Source organism: Sycon ciliatum, chromosome 1 (assembly GCF_964019385.1).
Source record: "Sycon ciliatum chromosome 1, ocSycCili1.1, whole genome shotgun sequence".
Taxonomy (NCBI): Eukaryota; Metazoa; Porifera; class Calcarea; order Leucosolenida; family Sycettidae; genus Sycon; species Sycon ciliatum.
The window spans coordinates 593,751-614,654 of NC_088643.1; the positions used below are offsets into that span (position 1 = coordinate 593,751).

At 47.0% G+C, this 20,904-nt stretch overlaps 1 protein-coding gene across 2 annotated transcripts; it reads left to right on the forward strand.

Annotated features, from left to right (window-relative positions):
- Positions 1-104: 104 nt before the first annotated feature.
- Positions 105-7,522, forward strand: LOC135809735 (hormone-sensitive lipase-like). Of its 2 annotated transcripts, XM_065323154.1 has the most exons (6): positions 106-1,801; positions 2,149-2,232; positions 2,574-2,956; positions 4,371-4,527; positions 6,545-6,627; positions 6,973-7,522. In XM_065323154.1, exons 1-6 carry the CDS (start codon positions 1,406-1,408, stop codon positions 7,109-7,111), a joined length of 1,242 nt encoding a protein of 413 aa, XP_065179226.1. In that variant the 5' UTR covers positions 106-1,405; the 3' UTR covers positions 7,112-7,522. The 2 variants fall into 2 exon arrangements, with proteins under 2 accessions (XP_065179235.1, XP_065179226.1); XM_065323163.1 differs by lacking the exon at positions 2,149-2,232 and having other exon boundaries at positions 105-1,801.
- The last annotated feature ends 13,382 nt before the right edge of the window (positions 7,523-20,904 follow it).

The window sequence follows — 20,904 nt, forward strand, 5'->3', positions numbered from 1 at the left end:
CGGCAGGGAGAGCGAATGAGACACTTCGCCGTGACCCAGGTAGTAGTTCGTACAGTGCAGCACGAGTACTTGCAGTAGACTCTATTTTTTTCGCGCATCTTTTTCTGGAGAAAGCGAAAAACATAGGAAAGCGATGCTTGCTGAATGAACAAGACGATGGATTAGTTCCTGAAAGTCACTCTACTTGGATTGATAATGATTTTGTTGAGGAGCGGTTTGAATTCGTTACTTTTCACGACAGCCTGACGCCAGCCTGACTTCTGGCTTGCAGTAGAGCTCTCCTTCCGATCCTGTCAATGGTCTCAGATTTGAAAGAAAAATACTCGAACAGTGATATCTATACATCGCTTGTGGAAGGAATGGGCGAGTGCTGGCAATCACTCAGTCTTCGCAAGTAGAGAATGTCCCTGCTGATTACCAGCTGAGAGACAGCTATTCTGTGCTGTGAAACGAAGGGACGATTCTTGAAGTGGAAGAACAATCGTACATGTACTAGATGTGCTGATCTACTTGTATGCAATGTCACCCACAGTGTGTACAAACCTGTAGGCTAAAGCCGGTGTTACACTGGGGTTTTCTGGATCTTCAAAGCACCAGAAGTAGTATGTGTACTATTGAAAGCGCCCATTCCGTCTTGGAGGTGTGCATCACATTGACATTGTGCATGCGATCTTTTACTAGTACATGTGTTTGGTCAGAGTCTCATCTCTGTGTGTGTCTGTCTCTCTGTTTGCTTGTGTGTCGGTGTGTGTGTGTGCGCGTGCGCGCGCATATGTGCTTATGTGTCTTCATGTGTGAGCAGTGTGTACTTTGAATGTGCCGTGCACAACTGTTTTGTGTGTGTATGAGCTTGCAATTGCCTTGCATGCGCTTTGAACATGTGTTCATGTACGTGCTCCGCAGGACTTGTGATTTTGCCTGACCTTTGAAACCAATTGGACTGCCTGCCCTGGCAAGGGACTCTTATTGCCTAGCTTCTTGTTATGGCGGCATCAACAGTAGCACGTAACGCCACCTGACCTGTCGTTGCTTCACAGCTGCTGCTTTCTCACTCCCGCTGTATCAGTTCGGCGTATTGCCCAGCTGCACCGTGTAGCCGTGTTGTGAAACAGCATACCGGTGCTCCCTGCTCAGTAGCTGTTGTCAGTACCAGGAACTTGGTGAGTGTAGCGGACACAGGTAGTGGCGAGTACACTGCGTCGCTGGTGACACACCGTCACTGGAAATGCCCCGCGTCACGCAGTGCAGCGCGTCACTATTCCGCTCCACCACGTGTCACAAACGCAGCGTTGCAAGGGCTGCTAGCGCAAGTGCAGCGTCTCCAGCATGCTAGCAGGAACAGCGCAGCAACAGTGGCGGAGCACTGAGCCCGGAGCAGAGGTCCCGATTGGCTTCCGCTTGTCATATGCTGTGCGCTGCGATCGGGTCGTTGCTCAGCACCATCCCTTACTTGCTGCAGCAATGTTCCCGCTACAATACTTACCCGGGTGTAGCCAGCAACGGACTGCGATCTAGTGTATCCATATTCTCCACGTGTACATTGGTGCTTGATGACATCATCATGTCACTGCTTACCTCATCGAATACTAGGAGAGATTTCGCACAGGCTGTGTCAGCACTTGAAGAACATTCAGAGCTGCTCAGGGATCACGCGCAGCTTTTTAAAGTCATTTACGCTGTCGTGCAAGTGGACAAGACTGGCGACCTGATCGTTGATCATACTCAGTTTCCGGACGACTTTCTGGACACTGCTGAGAGTATGGAGCGGAGAAGCTTCTATGGACGGTGCCTCGGCCTTCATGTAAGTCACTGTGAGAAGTAAGGTGACATTTGTATGTGTGCTCCGCGACCGTAGAGTACAATAGCTGTCCGTGGTCTTTTAAATATTCCTACCCGATCCCCCTTTGGTGCGTCCATGGAGATATAAAGCCGAGACCTCTGGTCGGCTGAGCTTAATGGGCCCCACCACCACATGCACACTCCATTATTCGCCCCATTGTCTGGAGATAATGTGGATTTTGTAGAGAGAAAAAAGAAGAAAAAAACATCCGAGTTTCAAAACAAACAAACAAAAGTTTTAGCATGCCATGTGCGATTGACGTTGACGATTTGTTCTGTACCATGCTCAACACTCTCTTTTTGCTGCAGAGTGCCAGCTCTGAGCCTTCTAAGGCAGTCATCATTCACTTCCATGGTGGAGGGTTTCTGGCGCAAACGTCACAGTCACATGTGGTAGGTCATTGGAAACAAATGGGTGTGCTTTGCTGCCATGCTCCATCCATTTCTCCGCTGCCCTAGCCAATAAAAAGATACTGTGTCATGTGTGTAACACGGATGTGCACCAGGTTTTCATTTGGCCCCATATACAATAGTACAGTATTGCTCCATGACATCCAGTCGCGTCACTCAAGTACGTGCCGGGCGTTGCGCAGCCCTAGACCTGCGAACACTGGGCTGCGAAATGGTGCACGGCGCAAACTTGACTCACGCGACCGAATTTCATTGAGCAGCCCTGTACATAATATTAGTATACCCTATGCATGTGTCTTCCTTGTGGTGTATTGTTCATGCAGAGCTATCTAAGCCACTGGGCCAACCAGCTCAACGTTCCCGTGGCGTCCGTTGACTACATGACGGCCCCCGAGCACCCGTACCCACGTGCCGTCAACGACTGTTTCTACGCGTACGCCTGGGTGCTGAGGAACGCCACCAGCCTGGGTACCACTGCCGAGAAAGTCATCCTGGCCGGCGACTCGGCTGGAGGTAACTTTGTCTTCGGAGTGGCATTCCTCGCTGCGCAGTACCAGCTTCGGAAGCCGTGTCTGGTTCTGGGCGCGTACCCTGCTCTGAAAATCTCACTGGATCTGTCACCGGCACGCTGCCTAAGCGTAATGGATCCGCTGTTACCCATTGGAACGCTGCGGGCATGTTTGAATGCGTACCGGGGGAGTGGCAGGTGAGATACCAGTTCTTCTTTTCCTTGGAAATTTCACTGTACAGTGCATTCCTGGGATTAGCACATTAGAATTGGCAAACGTGTTCATCTTTGGATAGTGACAGCTGATAAGAGGTGCATAGACTGTCACTCCAAGTAAAAATTCCTTCGGTGCAAATAGGATTGCCCATTTCACAATATATACCCTTACCTTGTAATGTGAACAGTCGGCGTGGAGACAGTAACTTTTAAAACTATAGCTAACGTGGTTGCGGTATTGGTGTGTGACAAGCGAGGTGGCATGAAATAAAAGTTAGGCTTCAACATTAAATACCCAGGGTCTAACACCCTTTTCTCCTTTCATCGGGTGTGGAGTGCTGTTTCGACGACCCTGCGTATCCTTTCCCAGACCTCATGTGTGAAGTACCTCACCTGTGAATCATTGAGGTGGATGTCCCCTACTGGCCCTAGAGGTACGCTCAGGGAGTACGTAAATACCGGTGTTTTTCTACTCCCTGATACGTTCTACTGAAGTTTGACTGTATGCGACGTAGTGACAATGATAGGCGTTACATTACTTTGTCCACGCCAACGTAGGCACCTTCTCTGGGAGGTTACTCAGTTCACCCAATGTGAGAGCTGTTCGCACAATATGGGACGGAATTGGCTGTAGGCTGCAGTCTCCCTCTGCGTGCGTGTGTGTGTGTGTTTGTGTGTCCACGTGTACTACGGTGAAACTACACCAAGTCACGTTCTTAGCACATCGACAATCAACTTTCACACTTCATGTCTTGTGCTTATGCAATGTGAAAGAACCTACAGTGTTGCTCAATGAAATCCAGTCGAGTCACTCACGTACGTACTGGGTGTTGCACTAGACCTGCGAACATTGGGCTGCGAAATGGTGCAAGGCGCAAACTTGACTCACGCGACCGGAATTCATTGAGCAGCACTGTACTTTAAAGTGCTTTGCTGTGACTTTGTCACTTTCTGGTTAGCTGTGATTTTGTCACTTTCTGGGTAGCTGTGTATGCTGTGCACAACCGGATTTCATTGAGCAGCATTGTATGGTTTTGTCACTTTCTGGGTAGCTGTGTGCACATCACCTCAAGCTTTGATTTTCATCACCTCGAGCTTTGATTTTCATCACCTGGAATTGAAACAAAACTGCGTCGCTTCCTTTGTCTTGCTTTCTTTATCTGATGCAACGTTGGTGATGGATGAGGACAGAGAGCTCTGTGACTAGAGGCAGGTGTTTGGTGGACGTGGACCGTGTGACTTGCCTTTGCCCTTGCTATAGTCTCCTTAAAGTCATCGGAATCCACTCTCTCAGTCTCTCTGTGCTCGCACTGCTAGGCTATGCTGTGGATGCACTCCGCAACGCTGATTGCTCCGTGAGTACCAGTTCATGGTGTTCTTCTCTTGTCCTGTCCAGCACGCCAGAGTATCACCCGAACACCGGTCACCTGTCACAGCTGCAGTCGGGCATCCACCACTGTCATGCCACCATTCTGAATGCTTCGCCGGCTTACCTCTCTCCACTGCTGGCCAGTGATGAGATGCTGCACAGCTTACCATCGGTTGCATTGCTGGTAAGCCACTATAGCACACATGGCAGTACGGTATGAGCTATGCATTCACATACCAGTAGCTGAGGAGTGCTAATTCCGTACTTATAGTATTGACAAGCTAGCCTATTGATCAGGAACTGTCCGCAAATACACCCCTGTCCAAAACTCTTTCGAGAAGGAACCTTTCCGATGCCCCGGAAAACCCAAGCACTGCTATACCACACGTAGGTGTGTGAATTGTGACTAGATGCAATAGTCATGTACATGTAACTAAGTTAGGCAACCTTACAACATGTGCAATGTTGGAAGTGTGTTTCACCAAAAAGGAGACCAAGAGTAGAGAGTCTTCTGTGTAGTCTCTACATGTGACATGATGAGCATGTAAACAACCTAATTCTGAAGTACATGCACATGTACGTACTTCACAGGATCTTTTGGAGCCACAGAGTCAGAGGTCAGCAATGTTGTGACAGGCCGTGCCCTGTAGCTCTGGGTCTGGGTGTGATGTACAGTCAGACCTCGCTTATCCGGATCCCTCGCGACCCGGAAGAAAATAGCTGGCTACAGATTTACAGCATACGTGATGCATCCAATGTAACCGGTGTTCGGTTATCCAGTTCCCTCGCCTATCCGGATATTTTTGTGGAAAACGGATGTGTGCGGTTAAGCGAGGTCTGACTGTACTGTTAGCATTTTCAAGCCTTACTGATCAATGCAAGGAGCAGTCTGTGTGTAATGAGTAGCTATGTATGGAGCAGCTAGTCTGTGTGTAATGAGTAGCTGGCCATGTGAGTTCCATAGAAAATCGATTGTGCCTGAGACATGTTGCGTGTCTGGGAAGGGGTGTTAATAGAGAGGTTAAGCTTTACGTGACACGAAAGTTCAGCTCGCGTGTTGGAAAACAACGCGAGTGACCTGCAGCTCACGTCGAAATTTGAAGGTTTACGCCTAATTTGACGTGATATTGCGCATCACGTCAGAAATAACGTGCAGCTTAACCTCTCTCTAATAGTCAGTCATGTGAAGTGTGTACAGAGCACCTTGGTAAGCACATATAGATCATCTACATGTATGTGCTTGACCCTGCTAGGAATGGGAAGGTGGGTTACTAGCACCCCTTCCACAGAGAGTAGTGTGCAGTATGAGCTGATAGAACTTCCATGACAGCGACCTCCATTGGAGAAGGACCCCTGCTGTCTAGTGGAAGAGTTGCCTGAGGCTCAGCCGTACTTCTTATCGGTATCTTTGAGTACAAGAACATTTCAACATGCTACATTATTGTGCTCCTTTGTGGGTGTTCAAGTAAGAAAGCTATGTTTCTTTGCCGATAGATTTCTTCGTGCTATGGGTCATCTCTTACTCTGTGTGTGTGGGTGTGTGTGTGCCAGCTAGTTCAGTTGGTGGGTACACTTATGCCTGATTGTGTTGGGTATGTTGCCAACGGGCTCAGCTGCTTGAAGGTGTAATGTTGTACTTGCCACCTTTGTTGGTTCCAGGGTTCATATACTTTCTATTTGAAGTATACATACCTGTTAACCATGGACTGCTTCTGGCTAGATTAACTCTTGTGTAATCGATGGTGCTAGTGATGTCTAAATCAAATCCAGCCTGATTTAGCCACCCGCACTAGTAGCAAGTATTACCTCCACTGGGGGCAGGGGTAACTGCAGTTGGATCCCAGGACGGATACCCTGATGCCGTCAATCCTTTTTCTGCACCTTGTCCACACCCACTTACTGAGGTGTGGTGAGCCCATAAGTGGGATTCTCAAGTCCACCCAGAGTTTTGGGGATTTCAGGGGGTGTCGGCCGTTGGGCGGTTCAATAACCAATTGAGTCATCTTTCCAAGATTCCTTTACAGTCTCTCTCCCCTCTCCCGGGGAGACCCACGTGACCACTTTTGGCAGTGAGCAACAAGTACAAGTACAGGTGTGTGTGTGTGCGTGTGTGTGCATGTCTCTCTCTCTCTCTCTCTCTCTCTCTCTCACACACTCTCTCTCTCCCTCTCTCTCTCCATCCGTTCTGTTGTACCTTTCAGCCAAGTTCATTTAACCCCCTCTTGGATGATTCCATCGTCATGGCGCGTCGTCTGCACGCACTCGGCAAGGATGTGACACTACAGTAAGATCGGGCGCCGAAGAACGCAGGGGCTCGAGCGCAGCCTAGGAAAGTTCTTAAATTTTTGATTCTAGCCAGACCGTTCTTATTCACACGCGCGCGCGCGGCGAGTCGAGTGACGTCATGACGTTTGTCATGTACATGTACATGTGCAATGTAGTACTTCTAAACTAGTGGGTGTCGTAAATAGGAATGACTGTACATGTAGCAGTTACTGTTTACACGTGTACATGACATGTACTCACCTCCCATACATGTACAATGTAGATCTACGTGTAAATTTTTAAAAGTGTTCTTAAATCTGATAATTCTAGCCTGGACTGTTCTTAAATTTTGCCGGTTTTCCAGCCTGGGTGTTCTTCAGCGAGGTGTTCTTCGGCGCCCGATCTTACTGTACGCCCATTCGACGGAATATCCCATGGCTTCCTCAACTTCCACGCAGTCAGCCGCTTGGCGCAGCAAGCCACCAACGTGTGCATTGAGTTGATGGACGCAGCAATCAAGCAACACGACCAAGATGTTTAGTCGTGATACAAGTAGTGCCTATTGCAGTACGAGATGTCACCACTCATGCGTTCTCAGTGCAGCACCGGACATTTGCCCATTGGCACTCATTTTACGAGTATTGAACTATTTTTTTAAATACTTAAGTAAGGTCCATAATTAGTTTTATTCCCGTAGCTATGCAGAAGACGTTACTGAAGACGTTACTTCAGTAACGTCTGGTGCTAGCCAGGGTCCACACAGCTTTAATTTGGTGTTTGTGTCACGCCTGGCGCTATCCCGTATCTGTCCCGAACCGTACCATCAAACACAGCTGGCCACATACAGCTGGCCGCAATATTCGAATAGGGCTTTCAAACGCAAGATCATAACGTGAAGCAACTTGGAAGAATGAGTATGAATGCGGAGTGTATGGGGGAATGCATGCAGGGCGACAGTGCGGGTTCGAATCCCAGGTAATGCCCGAAAAAAATAGGAGAAAAATTTATAACATCCCTTTTCTTTTTTTTGCCGTCATCAAGGCGGTAGACTAACAACATGTATGAACTATAACAAGGTTTACCTAATACTAGTATTGTACTAGTATTGGGTTTGTACAGTCTATATCCAGCCCACTGATAATGGTGCAGAGCCACTCCGTTTTATGTGTCTATCAGCACTGCTTGTTGTACTGTTGTGCATTATCATACTACTACGCATTCGTTCCTCATGTTGTATTCACGTCTGATGCGCGTAGTCGCGTACACTGCTTTCATTCCTCATGTTGTATTCACGTCTGGATGCGCGTAGTCGCGTACACTGCTTTCACTTCTCATGTTGTATTCACGTCTGATGCGCGTAGTCGCGTACACTGCTTTCGCGCAATCTTTTGATTTGAATGTTTCTTGAATCTCCGCTTCTGCTTCGAGAGAGGCAGAACTTTCCTTTGTACTGCAAGATGATTTCGATCAGAGTCAGAGTAAAACATTATAATACAGTCTTCTAAAACAACGAGTCGTGTGCTATCCGGAGGCATGTTCGAGTAAGAACAGGGTTATATAATAGTACTTATCTGTATCAGAGGGTCCCGGGCATCATACAGGCGTAGGAATAGGGCCTTTGTAAATAGCTGCCGTTCTTTGCCAGTACGATAATGTTTCTGTGGGCTCATTTACCTAGGGTTTTTGTCTCTTTTTTGTGTTCCAATTGATTTTTACTTTATATTTTTGTGTTTAATACTAACATTCATGCATTTTTATGACTTGGGGCTCCCCGCGTGCTAGAGTGTACGTGAAGTGTGCACAGTGAGGGCTGCGTCCCACCCGCCTGCGTGGATTCACAGGAAGTGTAAGTTACGAAGTCTGAAGAAAATGTTGAACAGTCTCTGCTGGGATGACGACTACACCATAGCTCAGTGGTTAGAGCATCGCTGGCTTCAAGCGAAGGTCCCTGGTTCGAGTCCAGGTGGTGACAGTCATTTTTGTTCAGACTTTTCCTGTTTGTCTCTTTCCCTCAAACTAGTGAAGATTCATGCATTTAACTGTCCCTCCAGGAACTTGCGATTCCGCGGCCGCGTTGTTTTCCGCGATTTGAACAAAAGTCCGTGATATCCGCGATATTTGAAAAATCATCCGCGTTATTGTAGAAAACTGTCCTTGATACTTGAACACCGCGATATTTCGAAAAGCAACCGCGATATTGGGGTCTTTCTTCGATGTTCTTTAGTTCTTCAAGCTCGTCAGTAGTTTACTTGTGAGATCGACACCAGAATGTCGAAGTTTCTGGGCAAATCAGCGGCTGACAAGTCACGAAATAAGGCTCGCGTCGAGTGTTGTCCTAGGATGGAGGAAAGCTGTCTTGCAGTTGAACGCAGTCAGCGCAGCACACGTACGTTCTGCTTTGTCATGCATGATTTATGCTGTACGACTCGTACATCGTACACCACTACAGTACAAGTACCAAAATCGGCCGCAATTTCCGCAATTTTACCACAATAATCCCGCAATATTTGACAAAATCCGCAATATTCCCCGCAATTTGTGGCATTTTACCTCGCAACTTTTTCCGCGATATTTCCGAAATGTCTCCGCAAGTTTCTGGAGGGACAGATTTAAATTGATTTTTGTACTTCAAAGTAGTTTACTGAATTTGAATTTGTTTGATGATATGTGCAATTCATTTTTCCCGCACAAGAGGCTTTACTAGTACTTACCTGCGGAGGCATTGGTTGTGAGAGTTACCACCCCACCCTCGCAGTTTGGCGCTGCATCCCCTCTGAGATGAACGGCTGCTGAAAATGTTATTGCGTCTGCGTTGTTGTGACTGCTTTTGCTACGCTGCCTGCTCTTCTTGGCATTGCTGCTGCTACGAGTACGAGTTCGTACTGCAGTCTTCTGTCTTGGCAATTACTGCACTAATAAAATAATATTGAAGTAATACGCGGAAAACGAAAACGAAAGGACGAACGAAGAAGATTGCTGACCATGACGAACAACAGTGCATATCCAGACGACAGACGGCTTGCCAGAATCAGTCTGGTGCATCTTCAGGAATCCTAATCGCATTCAGCAGTCAGCTTCGAGGTCAAGTTTCAGAAGGAATAATTTTAATTTTTTTTTTAAATTTTGGAGAAGAAGCTTCCTTTCTAAAAAAAAGCGTTCCTTGCTGTCAAGCAAGGTGCCTACACAATGTGTAGGGCTCCCTGGTCGGGAGTACTAACAGCTGCTCGCATCCCATGGTGCTCAGTTTCGCTCTATCCGATCGAGTAACTTTTTACCTCCTGTAGCTCAAGACCAGGGAGCCCTACACATACCGGTATGTGTAGGGCTCCCTGGTCAAGACTGCACTCGTACTGGGTCACGGCCAAGTGTCTCACTCGCTGTCCCGCCGCAAGTCTGCAGCGCTTTGCGCTGGTGGCTCTCGCGTGCGCGCACTCCTCGTTGCCATGGCGCGCAAAAACTGCCGCACTCCTAGACCAGCGTCCCTTTAGTCCTTCGCATTCCTAATGGGCATGGGTACGCCGTACCCGGGCATTATCGTCTGATAATGCCCTGGTACGGTGCTGCTCTGATTGGCCAAATGCTAGCAACGACCTGACAACAGGCGCGTGACATGTATGAATATGCTATCAGCCTACATGCGATTCCCAGGCTGGTCGACAGGCGGCCCAGCCAGCCTGCTAGGCTGTGTTTACATGAGAAATTTCAACCCGGGTCGAGTTCAGCCCGGGTTGAAAGTCTGTACGATAGACAAAAGAGGTGAGCGTTTACATGAAGACAGTTGACCCGGGTCAAATACTGATATGCCGCCAAAAGTCCACTTCTACAGTCCTGTATGGTCACGTGAATCCGTTCGCGCGAAATTTGCATCTGCAGTGCTGTTCAAACCTGGCGCGAGATACGCACAGAAGTACGTTTGTACGATTTTCTTGACCCGGGTTGATTTCAACCCTCCCCTTGGGGGGAGGGTTGAAATCAACCCGGGGCGAAATTTCAACCCGGGTCAAGCGCAATGCGTCATGTAAACGCGCCATTCATTTTGTGCACATGGCGGGTTGAAATCTGACCCGGGTCGAACTCAACCCGGGTTGAAACGCTTCATGTAAACACAGCCCTAGTGGGATCTCGACCTCGCACACAAATCCACACAAAATGTTAATGCACTGAATGCATTCCCCCGATACACTTCGCGTATATACTCATTCTTATGATGGTACCGTACTCTTGATGGTAAGGGACAGGTACGGGATAGCGCCAGGCATGTCGATGGCACACACAAAGGCTGTGTTTACATGAGAAATTTCAACCCGGGTCGAGTTCAGCCCGGGTTGAAAGTCTGTACGATAGACAAAAGAGGTGAGCGTTTACATGAAGACAGTTGACCCGGGTCAAATACTGATATGCCGCCAAAAGTCCACTTCTACAGTCCTCTATGGTCACGTGAATCCGTTCGCGCGAAATTTGCATGTGCAGTGCTGTTCAAACCTGGCGCGAGATACGCACAGAAGTACGTTTGTACGATTTTCTTGACCCGGGTTGGTTTCAACCCTCCCCTTGGGGGGAGGGTTGAAATCAACCCGGGGCGAAATTTCAACCCGGGTCAAGCGCAATGCGTCATGTAAACGCGCCATTCACTTTGTGCACATGGGGGGTTGAAATCTGACCCGGGTCGAACTCAACCCGGGTTGAAACGCCTCATGTAAACACAGCCAAACAAAAATATTGTGGCCAGCTGTCTTTGCTGGTACGGTACAGTACGGGACAGATACGGGATAGCGCCAGGCGTGACACAAACAAACAAACAAACAAACACCAAACGAGAGAGCTTGGAAGCTCAGGGCCCTACGCTATGCTTTTTGCCTTGATGACCTAGACAAAAAAAAAGCATAGGGATGTTATAAATTCTTTAAAAAAATCCTTTTTTTAAAGACATATCCTGGTATTCGAACCCGCACTATCGCGCGCCCTGAATGCATCCCCCGATACACTTCGCATACATACTAATTCTTCCAAGTTGTTTCACATTGTGATCTTGCATTTGAAAGCCCTATTTGAATATGCATTGTGGCCAGCCGTCTTTGATGGCACGGTACGGTAGGGGATAGGTACGGGACAGGTACGATCGAGGGTGATACGACGCCGTCTCCCGTACCGTACCGTACCATCAAACACAGCTGGCCACATACAGCTGCCCGCAATATTCAAATAGGGCTTTCAAACGCAAGATAATAGAGACGTTTTGCATTCCGAATTTCGGAATGATTTTCGACTGTGCTTTTCCGAAAAAAGCGCGTTCCGAAAAACGGTATTTTCAGTGTTTTGCATTCCGAAAATCTGATTCGACTTCGTTTCCAAGGGTTGCCATGCAAAACAAAATGGAGAGCGTCGAAGGGGTTGAGCAGGATCAACTCCATGTGCGCAGGTCAAACTGAATTTGGGTGCGGTTCGAAGACGAGGACGGACTGATGGTGGACCAAGTGATCCAACAGCTGAAGACGAGGTTGGCGAACTACTGTCTTGTACTGTTAGTAGGCTCCAGGGCAAAGGAAGATAGAGTGTGATGAAGTGTGAGAAGATTAGTCAACATGGCGAGATCAGCGAGAGCAGCAAAACCAGCAAAAATCAAAACTACATACGTGGAATTTTTTTCAAATAATCGAGAGCAGCAGAAAGCAAAAATACAAACATGAAAAAACACTTTTTTGTATTCAAATATGCACTCCCAAACATGAAAGAGCCGAAAATCTATTTTCGGAAAACCATGCACTTTCGCCACCACACTTCCGAAAGTTCGACTACTTTTTCGACTGCTGCCGCCACATTCCGAAAATAATTCCGAAATTCGGAATGCAAAACCTCTCTAATATAGAGGTTTTGCATTCCGAATTTCGGAATTATTTTCGGAATGTGGCGGCAGCAGTCGAAAAAGTAGTCGAACTTTCGGAAGTGTGGTGGCGAAAGTGCATGGTTTTCCGAAAATAGATTTTCGGCTCTTTCATGTTTGGGAGTGCATATTTGAATACAAAAAAGTGTATTTTTCATGTTTGTATTTTTGCTTTCTGCTGCTCTCGATTATTTGAAAAAAATTCCACGTATGTAGTTTTGATTTTTGCTGGTTTTGCTGCTCTCGCTGATCTCGCCATGTTGACTAATCTTCTCACACTTCATCACACTCTATCTTCCTTTGCCCTGGAGCCTACTAACAGTACAAGACAGTAGTTCGCCAACCTCGTCTTCAGCTGTTGGATCACTTGGTCCACCATCAGTCCGTCCTCGTCTTCGAACCGCACCCAAATTCAGTTTGACCTGCGCACATGGAGTTGATCCTGCTCAACCCCTTCGACGCTCTCCATTTTGTTTTGCATGGCAACCCTTGGAAACGAAGTCGAATCAGATTTTCGGAATGCAAAACACTGAAAATACCGTTTTTCGGAACGCGCTTTTTTCGGAAAAGCACAGTCGAAAATCATTCCGAAATTCGGAATGCAAAACCTCTCTAATAACGTGAAGCAACTTGGAAGAATGGGTATGAATGCGAAGTGTATGGGGGAATGCATGTAGGGAGATAGTGCGGTTTCGAATCCCAGGATATGCCTGAAAAAAAAGCCGCGAATTGAAAAATTTATAACATCCTATGCTTTTTGCCGTCAGATACGGATAGCGCCAGGCGTGACACAAACAAACAAACAAACACACAAACAAACAAATACCAAACGAGAGAGCTTGGAAGCTCAGGGCCCTACGCTATGCTTTTATGCTTTTTTGCCTAGCTCATCGTACATGTTATAAGAACTGATGGAAATGTCTTTTTCCGTTGATTGGCCACATCACTGTAATGCAAAAACGTTTCAATCGGTTTGAATATTATGAGTTAGGCAAAAGTATTTGCAGAATTTATTGCGGATTGTTATTTCTCTAATAATCATCTACTTTTGTTTTGCTCCTTCTTTAATTTTTATCTCCTTATAATTATTGTAAATCAACAAATTTTGGCCGATGAGAAATAGAAACCTCTCGATTAGAGAGGTTAAGATGCACGTTATTTCCGACTTGACGCGAAGTTTCACGTCAAATTTGAAATCGATCGGTATTTTTGCTCTCACATGCATCCATTGCTCAATCATGCATCATTTGCCTATATGACAAACGTTGGCCTGCGATTTACTTTGGCCGGTTGGTACCAAGCGGCGAAATCAGCGAAATTAAATCGCCAGTGAACATTAGTTGATTTTAATACAGGAATCGGATTTTCTGGCCTTTTTGTAGTAATACATGTACATTGACCTGTTGAGCCAATGACGACGCCGAATGCATGGTTGCCTGTGGAGCACATTACATAACTTTACAGTCTCCTAAAATACGTATCCTGTCCGACGGCAAAAGAGGCTGCAGATTTAGTTTTTCTGCGCGTCGACGGGATGTCTGCGACGCGAAAGTTCAGCTCGCGTTATTTGGCTCGCACGTCGAAAAAATAAACGCGAGTGACCTGCTGCTCACGTCGAAATTTGGACATTACATAACTTTACAGTCTCCTATATAAATACGTATCCTGTTCGACGGCAAAAGAGGCTGCAGATTTAGTTTTTCTGCGCGTTGACGGGATGTCTGTCCTGACGTTTACTGGGACCGGCGCTGACTCTGCCGATCACGGGCGTTCTGGACTCGACGGGATGTCTGTCCTGACGTTTCCTGGGACCGGCTTAGACTCTGCCGATCACGGGCGTTCTGGACTCAACGGGATGTCTGCCCTGACGTTGCCTGGTACCGCCGGACTCTACCGATCACGGGCGTTCTGGAGTCGACGGGATCTCTCTTCCGACGTTTCCTGTGACCGGCACTGAATCGCTCGTTCACGCTTATTTTCGAGACGACGGGATCTCTCTTCCAAAGTATGTTTATGCTGACGCATCCTATCACCTAATCGGCGTCTATTCTAATTTAATTTCCTCCTCGTCTCCCTATTTCTTTCCAAATCCCCCTCTACATCAGGGAGTCGTATGCATAATACGACGAATATTGGTACGGTACGGGACAGATACAGGAGCCCTCAAATATTGTGGACAGCTGTTATGTACAATCCTGTAGAGCCTTTGTAGTCACAGATACGGGACAGATACGGGACAGATACGGGACAGATACGGGATAGCGCCAGGCGTGACACAAACAAACAAACAAACAAACAAACAAACAAACAAACACACAAATACCAAACGAGAGAGCTTGGAAGCTCAGGGCCCTGCGCTATGTTTTGTTGCCTAGCTCCTCGTGCATGTTGTTAGAACTGATGGAAATGCTTTTTCCTTTGATTAGCTACATCATTGTATTGCAAAAACGTTTCAATGAGATACTGAAGTAACGTCTTCTGCATAGCTATGGGACCGGCGCTGACTCTGCCGATCACGGGCGTTCTGGAGTCGACGGGATGTCTGTCCTGACGTTTCCTGGGACCGGCGCTGACTCTGCCGATCACGGGCGTTCTTCTTCTTCTTATTAGTATACTGATGGCAACTAACATCCATTCTGATTGCATTTACTCGTCTCCCTACTTCGTATTTCTTTCCAGAAAATCTCCCCATACAGGAGGGATTCGTTTACATAATATGACTCCCTGCTATACATCTACATGACTGTATATACGTTATAATTATTATTATTTTATGCTATCAGCCTACATGCGATTCCCAGGCTGGTCGACAGGCGGCCCAGCCAGCCTGCTAGTGGGATCTCGGCCTCGCACACAAATCCACACAAAATGTTAGTGCACTGAATGCATTCCCCCGATACACTTCGCATATATACTCATTCTCTTGATGGTACCGTACTCTTGATGCTACGGGACAGGTACGGGATAGCGCTAGGCATGTCGATGGCACACACAAACAAAACTATTGTGGCCAGCTGTCTTTGCTGGTACGGTACAGTACGGGACAGATACGGGATAGCGCCAGGCGTGACACAAACAAACAAACAAACAAACAAACACCAAACGAGAGAGCTTGGAAGCTCAGGGCCCTGCGCTATGCTTTGTTGCGTAGCTCATCGTGCATGTTGTGTTGTTAGAACTGATGGAAATGCTTTTTCCTTTGATTAGCTACATCATTGTATTGCAAAAACGTTTCAATGAGATACTACAAGTAACGTCTTCTGCATAGCTATGGGACCGGCGCTGACTCTGCCGATCACAGGCGTTCTGGAGTCGACGGGATGTCTGTCCTGACGTTTCCTGGGACCGGCGCTGACTCTGCCGATCATGGGCGTTCTTCTTCTTATTATTATTATTAATATACTGACGGCAACTAACTTCCATTCTGATTGCATTTACTCGTCTCCCTACTTCGTATTTTTTTCCAGAAAATCTCCCCATACAGCAGGGAGTCGTTTACATAATATGACGCCCTGCTATACATCTACATGACTGTATAATTATACGTTATAATTATTATGCTATCGGCCTACATGCGATTCCCGGGCTGGTCGACAGGCGGCCCAGCCAGCCTGCTACAGTAGTGGGATCTCGGCCTCGCACACAAATCCACACAAAATGTTACCGCACTGAATGCATTCCCCCCATACACTTCGCATATACCGTGTATTCTCTATTATAAGCACAGGTCTCCATTAGGCTGTACTCACACTACTTGAAAACCGCATAGAAGTGACTAACGTGTGAATGTTGCCACGGTGACGGTTGCGAAAATGAAAAAAGCCCTTGAAAGCTGCTTGAAAGGTTTCAGCGGAAACGGAACCCTCTTCTACGAGGTTTTTTGCTTTCAAGCCGTTTGGAAAGCTGTGTGAGGTCAGGAGGCCGGAGTACTGGTGTACGTTGAAAGGCTCCAGAATATTTTTCATGCTTTGTTTCCTCGTGGTCGTACTGCTCCTGTACATATACTTGTAGTTTCCTTTTTTTGCCTGTCATTTCTGAATTCTGTGGTGTTTTTCCGAGTATTTTCCGTCTTCTTTCTTCCAGTAGCTTCCCGTTGTTTTGATTGCCGTTTCTGTCGCATTTCTTTTGTACCATTGCTTTTGTACCGACATCATGCCTCGCGTAGTGTTTTCTGACGACTTGGAGAAGAAGCTCATCGAGCTGTGGAGAGAAACCTCTTCATCCGTCGACGTCGACGATGTGCTAATTCTTCGCGAGGCATGGCGAATGAACTCCACGATCAAAGCAAGATATAACTGTTTCTATTTTTCTCATGAACTGAAAAATTCAAATAAGTTCATCGAGCGCAAAAAAATTGAAGCAATGCAGCCTCGGGATTTGCAAAACTACCACATGACAATCATGTTTCTCCATGGTAATTTGCTGACAAAAATGTTTCAAGTCGTCACTGGAGTGCAGTGTGCTTGGAAAGGCTTTTTCAAGTACTTTTGTCTAGTTTTGAACGCGACATTCGCGTCAAACTTTCAAGTAGTGTGAGTACAGCCCTACTAGCACAGTCTCTAATACTAGCACACTGTGAGCACCTTTCGAAACATTATAAGCACAGTCTCTATTATTAGCACGGTCTTGGTGGAAATCAATGCTGCATGCATGATATCTAGCATGTATTTCTTCTTGCTCTGTATGGATGTATTGGTTGAAAAAATTTAAGCACGGTCTCCAATATAAGCGCGGTCTCCAATATAAGCACGGGGTAGAGGGGTGTTGAAAAAATATAAGCACGGCGCTTAAAATAGAGAATATACGGTATACTCATTCTCTTGATGGTACCGTACTCTTGATGGTACGGGACAGGTACGGGATAGCGCCAGGCATGTCGATGGCACACACAAACAAAAATATTGTGGCCAGCTGTCTTTGCTGGTACGGTACAGTACGGGACAGATACGGGATAGCGCCATGCGTGACACAAACAAACAAACACACAAACACCAAACGAGAGAGCTTGGAAGCTCAGGGCCCTACGCTATGCTTTGTTACTTAGCTCATCGTGCATGTTGTGGGAACTGATGGAAATGTTTCCTGGAACGGCGCTGACTCTGCCGAGCACGCGCGTTCTGGAGTCGACGGGATCTCTCTGCCGACGTTTCCTGTGACCGGCGCTGACTCGCCCGTTCACGCCTATTTTGGAGACGACGGGATGTCTCTTCCAAAGTATGGTTTTACTGACGCATCCTATCACCTATTCGGCAACTAACATCCATTCTAATTTCATTTCCTCCTCGTCTCCCTATTTCTTTCCAGAAAGTCTCTCTATACATCAGGGAGTCGTACTGTATTGGCAGCTACCCTAACGGGTCACGCCGCCCACCACCCAAGCATGGGTATGATGAGGGACAGTGGCAACAGAAACAAAAAATCAGCAAGCTGGGAGAGAAAGCAAGAGAAAGACGGCGATAGAAGTACATCTGACGTGCGACGTATAGAAAAGAGAGATGAAAAGAGATGCGCACAAAATAGGAAACAATAATTATTTTTGCAGTTCCGAAACAATCAACCAGGTGATGGAGTGTGGGCACCCGAAGTCCCACCTGGACTCCACTGGAAGAACATCCCACGCAGGGATATCAGCGATAGGCCAAGCGTTGAAAAACAGCCATGAGGACACATCGTCTAGAAGTCCACCGCGCTCGAACTGAAATTGCAGGTTCTAACAATTTCCCACGCGGCGTCATGCAGCGTAACTCTTCTCCCTGCATCACCATCCATCTCCAGCAACCGTCTCCACTCACAGCTCATGCCTCTGCCACCACTGTACTCCTCCGAGCTTCGCAGTTTGAAACCATTCGGGGGTCAGCTACACCACCGCGAATGGAGAGACGAGGACGACAACGGTCGTGACTGAAAAGACACTGCCTTGGCGACCGCGTCGCGGAACCCTCGCCCCAGCAAATTAAGAAATACGCCAGGGGCAACTCTGGTGGACCCAGAGCCACCCCCTTGGCAAGACTAGTAAGAGGAACGACTGAAAACTCAGATTAAACGGAGCTACGAAAAGTGCAACCGTCCCCTTCAAGCACAGTTGCAACACACAGGGAGTCGTATACATGTACATGTACATAATATTGTGGCCAGCTGTTTGTAGCCAGCTGTGTTTGATGGTACGGTACGGTACGGGACAGATACGGGAGCCAGCAAATGGCCAGCTGTGCGATACGGTACGGGACAGATACGGGATAGCGCAAGGCGTGACACAAACAAACAAACAAACAAACACCAAATTAAAGCTGTGTGGACCCTGGCTAGCGCCAGACGTTACTGAAGTAACGTCTTCTGCATAGCTACGGGAATTAAAGCTGTGTGGACCCTGGCTAGCGCCAGACGTTACCGAAGTAAACGTCTTCTGCATAGCTACGGGAACTAAAGCTGTGTGGACCCTGGCTAGTACCAAATTAAAGCTGTGTGGACCCTGGCTAGCGCCAGACGTTACTGAAGTAACGTCTTCTGCATAGCTACGGGAATGTAGGCATCGGCGGCTAATGCTAGCATTATAACTAGTATTATTATTATTAAAAGTAGTGGTTGCCACTTCGGCGATGCGATGCTCCGGTGTGGGGAGCAAACCCTTTCTTACAAATCATCGCCGAAGTCGCAACCACTACTTCGTACTGTTGTGCCCAGCGCGGGCTTGCGACTAGTTGGTTTGGAGGTGACAGCGTTGCGAATGACCGAGGGTTCTCGACGTCTGTCTCACCGTCCAGGAGCGACACTGACTCACACTGCTATCTGGTGTTCACGAGGTGTTTGTCGCGCTGGAAACGGAGCGTCTCTGTAAGTTTGTATCCCTGGTGATGTTTGCTGTTTGTGGCCAGCTGTCTTTGATGGTACGGTACGGGACAGATACGGGATAGCGTTAGACGGAGGTAATTTTTTGTAATTTTTGTAATTTTTATTGTTTAAGGATTCCCCAAAGGCTTTCGCCTATCGAGGGGGTTTCCAAACTTTCCATTATACCAACTGTAAAAGAAGTAATGAGCAATAGCTGAGCAAAGAAAGAGAAAAAGACATACTGTATAAAAGTAGAAAGGAAAAGGACATATATATATATATGGAAACGAGTTAAGAGTGACTCTCCACCACTGTAACTAGATGTATATACAGTCAGAAAGTGCAACAACTAGGCACAAAACTGACAGAGTACTGAGACATTCGACGTCCTGACACCTAGCTTTAACACATCTCCGTAGCTTTCTGACTGTATATAGTATCTAGTTACAGTGGTGGACAGTTACTCTTAACTCGTTTCCACATGTCCTTTTCCTTTCTACTTTTATTATTGGCTCAATACCCGAGTTTCAAATTACATACTGTATAGCAGGAAATTTTCGGACGGAAATATTTTCGGACAAAGCCGATTTTCGACCTTTCGTACGGATTATATTTTCGTACAGTGCTGCATGCTAAATGCACGTGTTCGCATGTATAGTGTACATAACTTCACAGGGCCAAGGGGGCTAGGGACAAATTTTAGAACGGAATTAATTTTAGTACAAAAGAGGCTGTGTACGAAATCGTACGAAAATAAATTCCGTCCGAAAATATCCTGCTACACTGTATACAGTAGTCTAGGGCAGAGCTCTGCGCTTGAGCATATGATTTTAAGCTTGCAGAACTGGGATAATACATGTAAATGATGAAAAATGTGCCAGAGATAAGCTTCTAAAGAATATGATGTGACGCTACATGGTTGTTTTTGTTGGGCTTTTATTTATAGTCGTTCAACGAAACAGACAATGGTGCCTTCTCACAAGGAGACGACTGAGGAGAAGGCAGAAAGAGAATGGGGAGGGGAGAAAAAAACAGGCACGGAAGGGAGATAGAATGGAAAGGATAATGTTTTTTTTATTTATTAATTTTTTTACAAAACAACACACACCATTTGACGGCACAAGCGCAAGCAGCAAGGCAGCGATGAGACATATGGAATGGCAGGAGTGGGGGAGAGGCAGGGGCAGCTTGACCGACCATAGCAACCCATAGCACATTGCAACCCAAGCGCTCCACAAAAACAAAAGATTACAGACAATACGAAGGGGGGGGGGAGATAACTGGGGATTACGGGGAAAAGTATGCACAATAAAAGGTTATCAGAGAGTCAACGAAGTGAATGGAGGAGGGAACAGAGTTAGAGCTTTTTTTCGACTTTTTTCTTTGATTCATAGGCTGTCCGTTGCCCACTCCCAGCGGGTAAGGCGCAGGTGGGCGTTGACCTTTTCTTTGAACGTCTGCAGTCCTTTCCTTGTTGGCTGGTTCAGCAGAACGCACTGCGGGAGCTGGTTCCAGACATCCACAACAGCGTCAGAGAAGGACCGAAGGACATCATTCCGTGCTCTGGGAGGAAGAGTGATGATTATA